The following is a 13357-nucleotide window of genomic DNA, read 5'->3' as shown; positions in this document are numbered from 1 at the left end:
AACGGAGGCCGTGTGCGTTATTTCCTGGGCGGTGCACGGTTCCGTTCTCAGGGGCTGTGGTGGCTGTCAAAGAGTCCCTTCATTGAGGCGGCGCCTCTCCTTCCGCTCTTCTCCCGCCGCTTTCTATAAGGTTTGAGGAGTAGTCTGGGTGTCCCCTTACTCTTACACGATAGAGATCAAGAAAGTTCCTTGAGGCGGGAGAACAGTCCCGTCAGGCGGCCCAGTGGTGTCCTCCGCAGCCATGGTCCCTACCTCTGGGAAGGCCGCGTGTGGCGCTGGAAGAGCGCTGAGTCCTGGCTCCACCTCCCACCTGCTGGTTGAGTTTAGGTGACTCCAATCCAGGCTGGTGGGGAATCCATGAAATATGAGGCACAGGAGTCACCCGGCGCGTCGTTAAGCGGCGTGAGGGACCGAAAGATGCGTCGGAGCCAGTCTCTTAAGGAGCTTCTGGTCTCGCAGAGTGGCGAGAGGTAAGATACTATACAAATAAGCGTGGTTGGCCCGGCGCTAGCTGGCGCCAGGAATCCCGGCGCGGTGGGAGGCCGAGGCAGAAGGATTCCAGGATTTGGAGACCAGCCTGTGCAATATACGAGACTCTGTCTCCAAAAAATAAAAAGATTAGCCTGCGTGGTGGTGCGCGCCTGTAGAACCAGCTACTTGGGAGGCAGAGGCTAGAGGATCGCTTGAGCCCAGGAATTCGAGACTCAGTGAGTTAAGGTCGCTCCACTGTACTCCAGCGTAGCCATTAGAACCAGACCTTGTAGCTAAACAAAGAAGTAAGAGTGGAGGCTGGATAACTGACAAATGGAATACCTTAGAACAGGGGAGTTCAATCTTTTGGCTTCCGTGGGCCACACTGGAAGAATTGTCTGGGGCCACACTTAAAATACATTAATACTAATGATAGCTGATGAGCTTTTAAAAAAAAAATCGCAAAAGAAAATCTCATGATGTTTGAGCAGTTTACGAATTTGCGTTGGACTGCATTCAAAGCCTGGCCTCCTGGGCTGTGTGTGGCCCTTGGGTCAGACAGGCTTGCCTTGTAATGTCTTCTTCCCACTCCACCCGCCTCCCCAGAGGTAACCACCCTTAAAGGTGTCTCCTGGAACCTTCCAGAGTTGTTCTAGGCATGTTTAGGAGATACTTCTCCATTCTCTTGTTGGATGGGTTTAATTAATGATTTTTTTTTTTTTTAGGAGGGAATCTTTCTCTGATACCCATGCTGGAGTGCAGTGGTTTGATTTTGGCTCACTGCAACCTCTGACTTTCGGGTTCAAGCAGTTCTGCCTCAGCCTCCCGAGTAGCTGGAACTATAGGCGTACACCACCACGCACGGCTACTTTTTTTTTTTTTTTCCTTTTTGTGGAGAACAGGGTCTCACTATATTGCCCAGACAAGTCTGGAATTCCTGGGCTCAATCTGTCCTCCCGCCTCTGCTTCTCTAAGAGCTGGGATTACAGGCGTGAGCCACCGCGCCTAGCCTACCCCCCACCCCGCACAGGGTTTCACTCTTGTTGCCTAGACTGGAGTGCAGTGGTGTGATCTCAGCCCACCGAAGCCTCCGCCTCCCAAGTTCAAGGATTCTCCTGCCTCACCCTCAGCCTTATCCTCAGGCATGCACCACCATGCCCAGCTAATTTTGTGTTTTTAGTATAGACGTGGTTTCTCCATGTTGGTCAGGCTGGTCTCGAACTGAAGACCTCAGTGATCCACCCGTCTCGGCCTCCCAAAATTTTGGGATTACAGGCATGAGCCACCATGCCCAGCCTACTGTATCTTACATACAGTTGCCTGTAGTATTAGTACAGTAATGTGTTGTACGGATTTGTAGTCCAGGAGCAATAGGCTTTATCACATAGCGTGGGTGTGTAGCAAGCCATACCATCTAGGCTTCTGTGAGTACGCTGATTCCCACAACTATGAGGTCACCCAAAGACACATTTCTCAGGATGTATTCTCATCATTAAGCAACCCATGACTATATTTTGAGTTTGAAGTTCCAATAGTACATCTAAGTGGATCTGGAATGTGGAAGAGAATATTCTTGAACTAAAAAAGAAATTAGACGTCATTTTCGTGGAGGTGATGATTAAAACTTTGTAAATAGGTGAGATTGCAAAAAGAAGTCTAGAGGAAGAATAGAGTTGTAAAGAAACCTTCAATAACAAACTAAGAGGAAACAGAGAAGTAGTTGAGGATATAAAAGAAAACCAATTTAGGAAGCTGAGGCAGTCAGCTTGCTTGAGCCAAGGAGTTCAAGACTGGCCTGGGCAACATTGTGAGATCCTGTCTCTACAAAAAAAATAGAAAAATTAGATGGGTGTGATGGTGTGTGCCTGTATCCCAGCTACCCATGATGTTGAAGCAGGAGGATCGCTTGAGCCCAGGGCATTGAGGCTACAGTGAGCCATAATTGTGCCACTGCATGCCAGCCTAGGTGACAGAGTGAGACCTCGTCTCAAAAAAGAAGAATGAAAACCAAGAGGGTGCCAGGTTACGGAAGCCATGAAGGAGTGGAGATATCTGAAGATATGTTAACACTGATAAACATTGAAGTTGAGAAGAATACATACTGGTAAAAGACCATATTGTCAGCACCACAAGACAGGGTAAAAAAAATTTAAAAATAAATAAATAGTCCAGGCACGGTGACTCACACCTGTAATCCCAGCATTTTGGGAGGCTGAGGAGGGAGGATTGCTTGAACCCAGGAGTTCCTGGGTCTGGATGACATAGCAAAATCTCATTTTTACAAAAACCAAAATAATTAATTTCAACATTCGAGTACCCAGGTCTCACTAATACCATGAATACTATTAAGTTGTTTCTCTTGGAAGGTACTAAGATACCTCTCTTCAAACTGCTTGAAATTCTTTTTTGTAGGTACATAAAGTTAATTTTTTTAAGGATTTGATAAATAATTCAACTAATTGCAAAGATTGAACATATTGCTGAATGGTAAACATAAAGTTTAAGAAACTTCATACTTAATAATGGAACTCAGATTATTTTATTTTATTTTGAGATGGAGTTTCACTCTTGTTGCCCAGGCTGGAGTACCATGGCGCGATCTCACTGCAACCTTCACCTCCTAGGTTCAAGTGATTCTCATGCCTCAGCCTCCTGAGCAGCTGGGATTATAGGCATGTGGATTATACCCAGCTTGGAACTCAGATTCTAGTTCAAAGTAAACATTTGTTGCAATCAACTAGTAACCCTAGGAAACTATTAGAAATCCTTTTTTATACAGCGCTGTCAAGTCAGAGTGGTTACAAATGGCAGCTAACGAAAGAAATGCCACATAGTCAGTCAGTGATGTCTGGATTATCCAAAAGCAGTTTAAGACTCAGCATATTCTTGGTACTGAATTCTGCTAAGTAATGTTAACCTAAACATAATGGAATCAAGAGGTGACACAATATTGCTGAAATGTAGAATGTGACATTTTAAGGAAGATAGGAAGAAAATGGTATTTTGGGTCAGAAAGATCAGTCTGAATCCCACATCCATGATGTACTAGTTGTTTAGCCTTGGACAAGGTAGCTAATCTCCCAAGCCTCAATGTCTTCATCTGTTAAATGAAGCTGATTCCCTAGAATTTAAGAGAATATATCTTCACAGTGTGTTCATCTGTTAAATGAAGCTGGCTCCCTAGGATTTCAGAGAATATATCTTTACAACGTCTGGCATGTTCCTGATAGCACAAGGTTGTCTTCTTTTTGCTTTTGCTAAAAATAATGTCATCATTATTAAATGGATTGGAAAAGAAATTGTGCATCTTAGGGCCCAAATGAGGGCAGGAGGCAGCTTACCTGCATTCAAGCGGAAAGAAATAGCCAGTCAGTAAAGAAATTAATATTTGGGCCAGGCTTGGTGGCTAACGCCTGTAATTCCAACACTTTGGGAGGCTGAGGCAGGTGGATCACAAGGTCAGGAGTTAAAGACCAGCCTGGCCAACATAGTAAAACCCCCATCTCTACTAAAAATACAAAAAAATTAACTGGGCATGGTGGTGCGTGCCTGTAGTCTCAGCTACGTGGGAGGCTAAGGCAGGAGAATCACTTGAACCTGCAAGATGGAGGTTGCAGTGAGCTGCACTGCACCACTGCACTCCAGCTTGGGCAACAGAGTTAGACTTCGTCTCAAAAAAAAAAGAAAAAGAAATTAATATTCGATTCTGATTTGGGGGTTTGGGGTGGAGGGCTGGGGAAGAAAGAGAACAATGAGATTGACAGAGAAAGAAATGTAAAGAGGTATTCAATAGAAAACCTATTAGGATTGCTATTTATTTTTAACTCTTTGTCCTCGTACAATCTATGTAGGTATCACAAGCACACCATTTAGCTCCTAAGTATCATAGTGTACACCAACCCTACTTAATACATAATTGAGAAACATTCTTAATCGAGCCAACATGTATTTAGAGGAATTATATTCCCCAAGGAATGGACTATTAAGGCCACTCTTAAAAGTGATTTCTACATTAAAAAAAAATAGATGAAATAACACAAGTTTAGTTCTCTTTTTCTGTTTGCTGAAAGAAATACCATTAGTCTCTTTTTATCATTGACGATAACCAGCTGACAACTTTCAGGACTGCGTTCTTTTAACCTCCTAGTTAAATGTTATGACAACTCAAAATCTCAAAGTGCATCTTTATTCAAATTAGGAAAGTTTTTTTTTTTAAGACGGGGTTTCACCATGTTGGTCAGGCTGGTTTTGAACTCCTGACCTCAGGTGATCCACCTGCCTTGGCCTCCAAAGTGCTTGGATTACAGGTGTAAGCCACCACGCCTAGCCTTTTTTTTTTTTTGGCACGGCATCTTGCTCTGTTGCCCAGACTGTAGTGTAGTGCTGCAATCTCCACTCACTGCAACCTTCACCTCCCTGGTTCAGGTGATTCTCCTGCCTCAGCCTCTCAAGTAGCTGGGATCACAGGCATGCACCACCATGCCCAGCTAATTTTTGTATTTTTAGTAGAGACAGGGTTTCACCATGCTAGCCAGGATGGTCTTGAACTCCTGACCTTGTGATTCGCCCGCCTCGGCCTCCCAAAGTGCTAGGATTACAGGCGTGAGCCACTGTGCCTGGCAGGGAAGTTTTACATAGCTACTGTACTATAAAGTATTATGGTAGGCCATCAATAAGGGATCTATAAAAGGACTTACAGAAGTTATTCATGCACAGAATTGAATAAATCTCCCAAAAAAGAAAAAGGATTTAGCCCTGAAGTTTAAAACAGTTATTTAGTAGAGGTGCAAGCCAGGTTAGTCAAAATACAAAATTAGCCAGGCGTAGTGGCGCATGCTTTGTCATCCCAGCCACTCCAGAGGCTGAGGGAGGAGAATCACTTGAACCTGGGAGGCGGAGGTTGCAGTGAGCCAAGGTCGTGCCACTGCACTCCAGCGTGGGATAGTGAGACTCAGTCTCAAAAACAAAAAAAAGAGGCCCCTCACAGGCAATACGGGGAAGACTGTCTTTAAGATTGGAAAGGGAGATAAGAAGGAAGCTCATGTTATTTCACCACCTGTTGGGATCACTACATCATCTGTTTATCTTTGGTAAGTCTTATAAAAGTAGATAAAGGAATAAGTGGTGAGACTTTTCTCTCTGGTTTTACTTCCTTGTATTAGATAAATTCAGAAGAAAGGTATTTGCATTTGCAACTAACCTGTCAAAGAATGCTAATTGGAAAGCAAAATCAAATCTCCCTTCAAGGATAGATCATTTAGAGAATATTCATGAAATGGAGTATTACTCATAAAAAAAAATGAGCTGCTGATATGCACAACATAATCTCTAAAATGTTATGTGCCAGGGATGACAGAATTGAGTTCAAGCTATGCGATTCCATTAATGTAGAGTTCAAAAACAGACAAAACTATTATAATAGATGGCATAACAGCAAATGCCTTGGCAAGAGGGGATTGGTTGGAAAGTAGCAGAAGAGAACTTTCTGGGGTGATGGAAATGTTCTGCATGTTGATGGGTGTTTACACAGTGTATACACTTGACAAACTCATTGTAAATTTAAGAGCTGTGATTTTCACTTTATGCAAATTGTACCTTAATAAAAAAATCCTCTCCTTTGTCATACAATATCTGTCTCCTGGAACGTCTTTACAAATTGTAGTTACTTCTAAGAATCTAAATCTTTGATGTTTCCTTTTTATTCTAAAACCCGATATATTTGCCAGTGAATTAATAAAGATAGTAAAGATAGTGATGTCATCTGCTTTTAAGTAACTTCTGTAGTATTACATATTTTCAGGGTACATGTGATCATTTGATACATTCATATAATGTGTACAGATCAAATCAGGGTTATTGGGATATCCATTGCCTATTTATCTCCATACTGAAAATGTTCAAATTATTTTCTTCTAATTATTTGGAAATGTGGAACTTGTGTATTTTATAAGCAAATACAAAGTAAAAGTGCTTTGGGAGTACTGTGCCTAGTTAAGTGGAATGAAATCCTCATTAAAAATTATAACTACAAGACACAAAACAAGTTAAATGTGGGTTTTTCCCCATTATGCCCTCTGAATTATTTTTACCAGTTATTACCACGAGCTTGACTCTTGACTAAGCTCAAACCAGAACAGAACTTTTAATGAAAATGCTTTAAACATGCCAACTCGTATTACTGTTTGTGTTTGGGGATGATCATCATTTGCATTGAAGGCAAATGTTAAGGGATCAAATGTGGGCAAGGGGATGTTAAAAAAAATGTGCAGCTAACATTAAATGTTACCCAGTGCACATAGAGGAAATTTTTGGCTTTTTTTTTTTTTTAGATGGGAGTCCTGCTTCCGTAATGCAGGCTGGAGTGCAGTGGCGCAATCTTGGCTCACTGCAACCTCTACCTCCCGAGTTCAAGCAATTCTTCCTCGGCTTTCTGAGTAGCTGGGATTACAGGCTGGCACCACCGTGCCTGGCTAAATTTAATATTTTTAGTAGAGATGGCATTTCTTCACGTTGGCCAGGCTAGTCTCAAAACTCCTGACTTCGTGATCCATCCGCCTCAGCCTCCCAAAGTGCTACGATTACAGGCATGAGCCACCGCACCCAGCGTGGCCTAATTTTTAACAGAAGGATCATATTCCAAATAATTCAAAAGTACATTCATCAGCTAGAGGAATTTTGTTCATTTGTTGTAGGCAGTCTCTTATTCCTAGGAGAAAACGTAGGAAAATATTTCTTTCAAGTAACGTGGGTGCACAAAGCTTTCAGAAACAATTTGAAGGAAAGAGTCACAGTAATAAGAAGTTTCACTTAAAAAGAGAGACAGCATCTCACTGTGTTGACCAGGCTAGAGTGCAGTGACAATTCACAGGCATTATTGTAGTCCACTGGTGCCTTGAACTCCTGGGTTCAGGTCATCTTCCCACCTCAGGAGTGGCTGGGACTACAGGTGTGTGCCACCACATCTGGCAAATTTCACTTTTAAGACCAACACACTGAATTAACTCTACAGAGGACAAATGCAATATAAGGAAACAAAAAAGGGATGTCATAACAGTACATGACTTTTATGGTTCTTTGTCAAAATGGCCATAAAGGCTTAAAACTTGTCACTAACAGGTAAATCAATCATTTTCCATGATGTTTTTCACATGGCCAAAGAGGCTAAACTTGTTTTTTAAGACTCTTAAGTTTGGAAAGCTTTAACATTGTTTTGTTGTTATTTGGTCTTTATTCTAGATTGAGATATCCAATTCTTCACTACAGATTTACATCATCCAAGGTATTGATGCGATTTTTCCGGGTTTATTTTTGAGCGGGGATGGAGTCTGGCTCTTGTTGCCCAAACCTGTAGTGCAGTGGCGTGATCTTGGCTCACTACAACTTTCGCCTCCCGGGTTCAAGCAATCCTCCTGCCTAAGCTTTTTGTGTAGCTGGGATTACAGGCATGCACCTCCACGGCCAACTAATTTTTATATTTTTAGTAGAGACGGGGTTTCACTCTGTTGGCCAGGTGGGTCTGGAACTTCTGACCTCAAGTGATCCACCCCTCTCAGCCTCTGAAAGTGCTGGGGTTACAGGTGTGAGCCACCGCACCCAGCCTGAACCCCTACTTTAATAGCAAGCGTGGTCCCAAGTTTTAAGCTATGATTGGTTTAAAACCAAATACCTAGAGGCTGACTGCCAAAACCTCAAAGTGATTTACCTAAAACAGTTCGAACAGGAACTTAGTGAGTACACAGGAATGAATTGCTGTCTTTCAGGTAACCACTGTGTATCTTACTTTTATCATTAATTTCTTCTTGCCCTTGCATACTGAGTAAAAAGGGCAGGCAGAAAGGAACAACCAGTATTAGCCTTTCTAAAGGAACACAGAAAGGAACAACCAGTATTTAGCCTTTCTAAAAATATACCAAAAAGTAAAGAACATCAATATAAAGAAGAATTTACATCAACGAATGGATAAAATAGCCAGTTAACATCAAATGGCAGTAACCCTAAATTTAAATTGACTAAATCCCCCAGTCAAAAGATACAGCCAAAACCTAATGGTATACTACATCCAGACCCATTTTATATGCAAAGATACACAAAGACTCAAAACAAAGGGTTGGAGAAAGATTTACCAACCAAATGGAGAGCAAAAATAAATAAATAAACAAAAAGCAGGAGTTGCAATTCTTGCATTTGATAAAATAGATTTCAAAGCAACAAAGATATAGTGGTAAAAGGATCAATGCAACAATAAGAGCTAACGATTCTAACACCCAGATACATAAGACCCATAAAGAGATTTAGACTCAACGAGACAGAAAATTAATAAGGATATCCAGAACTTGAACTCAGTTCCGGAACAAGTAAACTTAATATTTATAGAGCTCTCCACTTTAAATACACAAAATATACATTCTCCACTTTAAGTACACAAAATATTGATCGGCCATTATTAATAACCGTTTTTAGAATAAAGCAATATTCCTGTTCTCTCTTAATCTTTTTCTTCCTCTCCTTCTCTCCTTTTTTTCTTGCAAAAAAAAAAAGCATTCGCCACTTCAAAAGTAGTCACTCAGACCTTGAGAATTTGAGCAGAGCTTGTGACAAATATTTAGGGCTAGAGAGATGAAAATTCAGGTTTTACTTTTGGGACCTCAGCTGAATGGCCTTGCTATATACTAGGTCTGGGATCCCAAAAGTTCCAAAAGTCCAACTCCAGTCACTGGGTAAAAAGAAAGAGACCAGCATTTTATTGGTTTCCTGTGGCAGTTGTAACAAATTACCACAGATTTGATGTCTTAAAACAAAAGAAATTTATTTCCTCAAAGTTCTGGAGGCCAGAAGTTCAAAGTCAGCATCATTGGCCCAAAATAAAGATGGCATCAGGGCTGCACTGCCTCCAAAGGCTCCAGGGGAGTTATGCTCCCTGCGGTGGCTGCTGACGCTGGAAGTGACAGGGACCATCCTCTCTGTGAATACGTCACTCCAGTCTCCGAATCTGTAGTCACATTGCCTCTTCCTCTTGTGTGTGTCAAATCTCCTTCTACCTCCTTCTTACAAGGATATATGTCCTTGCATTTAGGGACTACCTAGATAATTCAGAATAATCTCCCCATCTCAACCTTCTTAGATCTTTAGCTTAATCACCTCCACAAACTCCTTTTTGTTGCTGCTGTTGTTGTTCTTTGCCATCCACAGGTTCCAGGAATTAGGATGTGGATATTCTGGGTGTGGGAGGGCAGTCATTATTCAGTTGAGCTGACCATACCTAACAAATTAAAGCCTAGCCTTGAATAAATGGAATCTATGATTAGATTGAGGTAATTTGCCTGTAGTCTAACTGCTAGACAAAAGGAAAAGTAAATTCTGTCCAGAGAAAAATAACATCATCCAGAGCCTTAAAATATACCTATAATTTTTCTTTTGCAATCTATGAAATGTCAATCAAAACTAACTAGACATTTTTAAATAAAAAAGATAAAAAGGGCAATATAAAAAAAAAGATAAAGCAGAGGAGAAAGTAAAGGAAACTTTGTCTTGTATGTTACAAAAAAAAAAGGGCAGGCACTATTTGGTCTCTTGATCTTTATTAAAAATCCTGAATATAGACGTTCATAGTTCTGACAATAATTTATGTTTTCCTCAACTCACTGTTGACAGAAAACCACATGCTGTAATCTAGTTATTTATTATTCAGCATCTCTAACTTCCTATAGGGTTGCTATTTTTGTTTCCTAAGGTAGTTGTTGTATACATTATACAAAATACTTGCATACCATATGCAAGCAGATGACATGCCTTTGAATCATTTAGGTGACAGAGCTTGTTACAGCCATCCAACAAACCTGTTGGCAGATGGTTCCAATACCTGATACAAAAATAAAAGGATTGTACAGAAAAGGGCACAACTTTGGCTTGTAACGACACAGGTAGTTCCAAAGAAACGACAAATCCTTCAAAAGGAAAGATGACAACTTTTATTGTTATTACAAAAGCAAATTTAATGTGTCATTTGAATAATTGCAAGAGCAGACTAAGGGCTTAATCCTCACACAGGCATCAAGTCAGGCACAGTAGGTAGCTACAAATCGTAAGAAAAAGATTTCTTTCCTACCTAGAGCACTCTTCCATGCTTTGGAATTAGGCTAAAACTCAGCAAACCTAATCAGTTCCCTTTAATCCTGTTTTTTTTTTTTTTTTTTTGAAAAAAATGAGATCTAGGTATAACCTGCTGTCTATCAAAAACTAATTACTAAATCCTGGCCTGGGAGATACCCACATTTCCTTTAGAATAAACAGAACAAGTAAGTGTGTACACTTGAGAGCCTGATGTGTGAGTCTTTAAAATGTAGACCTTGCAGGAGGCTCAGACCTCACTTTCACCTAATGCATGTGGAGGAAATGGCGGTGAGAACAATCACTTGAGGAGTGCCAAGAGCTCCAGCTCCAACACACGCACTCTTCCCCAGGCACTAGGAAAAGGAGGTAGCAAGGACTTGGGCTGACATTTGAAGCACTAAGCTAACATGTGCCTGGCAGAGGGGAGCCTCAGGAAGCACAAAACGTCATTCCACCTGTGCTGTCCACAAACCTGAGGTTTCCACGTCGTTTTAAAGAGCACAGTGGCAAATATGATAAGGCAGAAAACCATTTCAAGGATCACTTAAGGAATCCTGTTGTTTTCTGCCTAATCAGACATAGTGCCAATCTGCTTTTCCCTTACACTGGAGAACATAAAGGTTTTAATCTCCAGTCCCACACCTTCAGGCCCTTATAATAATCTTTAGTAAACAACTCGTCTAGCATTATTGTTTCAAGGAAGCATAGGATCAGAGGTATGTGAGAAGTGTATTTATTGAAGGGAAGATGCAGTAAGTTCTAGGATATTGAAAAGTCAAGAATATCCTAGAGCCAAAAACAATCAAAGGTTGAACCAAATAGAATCCACAGCTTTACTAATGGAAAATAAAAACACTTCCTACTGCATTTACTATGAAATCTAATCTAACCAACTGACTGCTCAGTTTAAAACTAGTTAAGTCTTTTGTGCATACGTGATTATACTTACTTAACAAGTTGCTGCCATGGCAAGATCTCTAAAGAAACAAAATCATGAATGTATTAGATGGCATCTGCTAGAATCACTGAAAAAGTCAGCTGGCAGAAATAAAAGCCTTATTATTTGGAGATAGATCATCATCCCCCAAGTCCACTGGTTGCTCTCTACCTTACATATGTTTGTGAGAGGATTAATGGCACAGTTTGTTCTGATAAGGTAGGCCAACAATGAATTTAACATTTAACCATCCTAAAATCAGAGCTACAGTGCTATAACCAGATTTTTCACAAAGAGTTTTAAGGTTGAAAGTTGCCTAATGTTAACAGCTGTAATAAAACTGCGTGTTTTCCCCTCGACTACCTTAAATCTCTACCCAAAGCAATATCTTCCATGAAGCAGCGGTCCATGAGGAAGTCCATGCCACTGAGGAAAGGCGCTAGAATGCTGTGGTGTAATAATCATCAAAGATCACGGAGTAATTACAGTCGTTACTAGGGTTCCTGAAGATCGCCAGGGTAGTTCAGCTGGATTTTTTCAGAGTTCATCTTGGGAGCAGTTTTCAACCATTGGTTCAACTTTTTTCTTGGGTTACAAAACCACTGGCTCCAAGTCTGACCCAAAATATTCGCAGCTCTTCAGCTGAGCGGATGCCGGCAACTATTCAACTACATCGCAGTTCAAAGCATGTTGTGAGAGCAGTAACCAGCAAATATGAGTTTTACCTCTTGTTACAGTGAACAACCTGCACTGTTGAAGTTTAGGAATTTTTGACAGTCAGCTATCACATACTTCAAAGATTTTCAACTCCAAACAAAAATACATGGGCTTAATTATTCAGTAACACTTTGCTATTTGTCACTTAAGCTCAAGACAATACACATTCAGTCCAATTCTGGTTTCATTTTACATAGATTTTCACTGATAAGTTACTTTTGCAAATTAAAAACAAGAAATGAGTGCTGTACTTCCCCCTCTCCTACAGTAAGAAACAAGGGTTTAATATGGCAATTACGTATTTCAGTATTTCTTAAATGCAGTTTATTAATTAAAAAAACTAAATAAATCTAGCATGAAAATTATATAAAGAACATCATTAATGTAAAAAGATGCAAAAAAAATTTAGTAGAGCTAGGTTAGAGAAAAAAATGCTTAGGTAATACTGTAAATATGCAGCCAACTATCCTATTTTTGCACTGTCGACCATATAAACACGTTTGCATTTGCAGAAGGCAGAAGACAGAAAAGGAATTTCTATTGCTCTATGAAGGTCCAACGTCTTCACATACTGCCAAGTTCAACTTAGACTTTTTATTTCCTTATCCAAATGAATAGCCAGTGTAACCAGGAGTTTGAAATGCATCAACTTTAAAAAGATGAGAATACTTTTCAAAGCCCCTAGAACTCATATTGCTGGTTAATTTTAGCATTGAAATTTCTTTTGAATAATCTAATCTTGCAAATGTGCAAGAATCCAGTGGAAGTTTTATAGTTACATTTTTATTTGTACTACCTGTTACTTTTTAGAGGTAGGCCCTTCACAGTTTATATCCAAGTTACTTAAGAGTCTTGGCAACATGCACATAATATTCTAACAGTGTAAATGTTTTAGTAGCAAACAACTGATTTTTTTAAAGTGTGTTCAATTTAGAAAGAGAACTCATCTCTGGAAGTGATTTCAGTGGCTCTTGAACTTTTGAATATTCATTAAAACTCAAGCAATTGCTAGTATTTGTTTTTATTAACATAGAATTACAAAAAGAATATTATGTTTTGATTAAAGCTCCTATATTTTCCAGAAAAATAAAAGCCCAGAGATTTGCAGACATAATAAAATTT

General features: G+C 40.1%; 2 protein-coding genes across 7 annotated transcripts in view; one reads left to right on the top strand and one right to left on the bottom strand.

The window, feature by feature from the left end:
* Positions 1–26: 26 nt before the first annotated feature.
* Positions 27–13357, top strand: part of TNFRSF17 (TNF receptor superfamily member 17) — a 135662-nt gene continuing 122331 nt past the window's right edge. For 2 of the 5 annotated variants that reach the window (XR_013524659.1, XM_078344737.1), the window contains exons 1-2: positions 27–470; positions 7708–13357. The exon at positions 7708–13357 is cut by the window's right edge and continues 27138 nt beyond it. Coding sequence is in view for 1 of the 5 variants with exons in the window: in XM_035267005.3 (XP_035122896.2) it covers positions 358–470 (113 nt within the window). In the remaining 4 variants the exon portion in view is untranslated. Of the gene's footprint in view, positions 471–1196; positions 6100–7707 lie in introns of those variants that run through there. The other 3 variants (XR_013524661.1, XM_035267005.3, XR_013524660.1) reach the window with 2 other exon arrangements.
* The window catches only part of GSPT1 (G1 to S phase transition 1), a 40952-nt gene continuing 38011 nt past the window's right edge, over positions 10417–13357 (bottom strand). For both annotated transcript variants that reach the window (XM_035267003.3, XM_035267004.3), the window contains exon 15: positions 10417–13357. This exon is cut by the window's right edge and continues 2010 nt beyond it. The gene's annotated coding sequence lies outside the window, so the exon portion shown is untranslated.

Source organism: Callithrix jacchus, chromosome 12 (assembly GCF_049354715.1).
Source record: "Callithrix jacchus isolate 240 chromosome 12, calJac240_pri, whole genome shotgun sequence".
In the NCBI taxonomy this organism is placed as follows: Eukaryota; Metazoa; Chordata; class Mammalia; order Primates; family Cebidae; genus Callithrix; species Callithrix jacchus.
The sequence above is the reverse complement of the archived record's forward strand: the minus strand, read 5'-3'. Positions and strand labels throughout refer to the sequence as shown.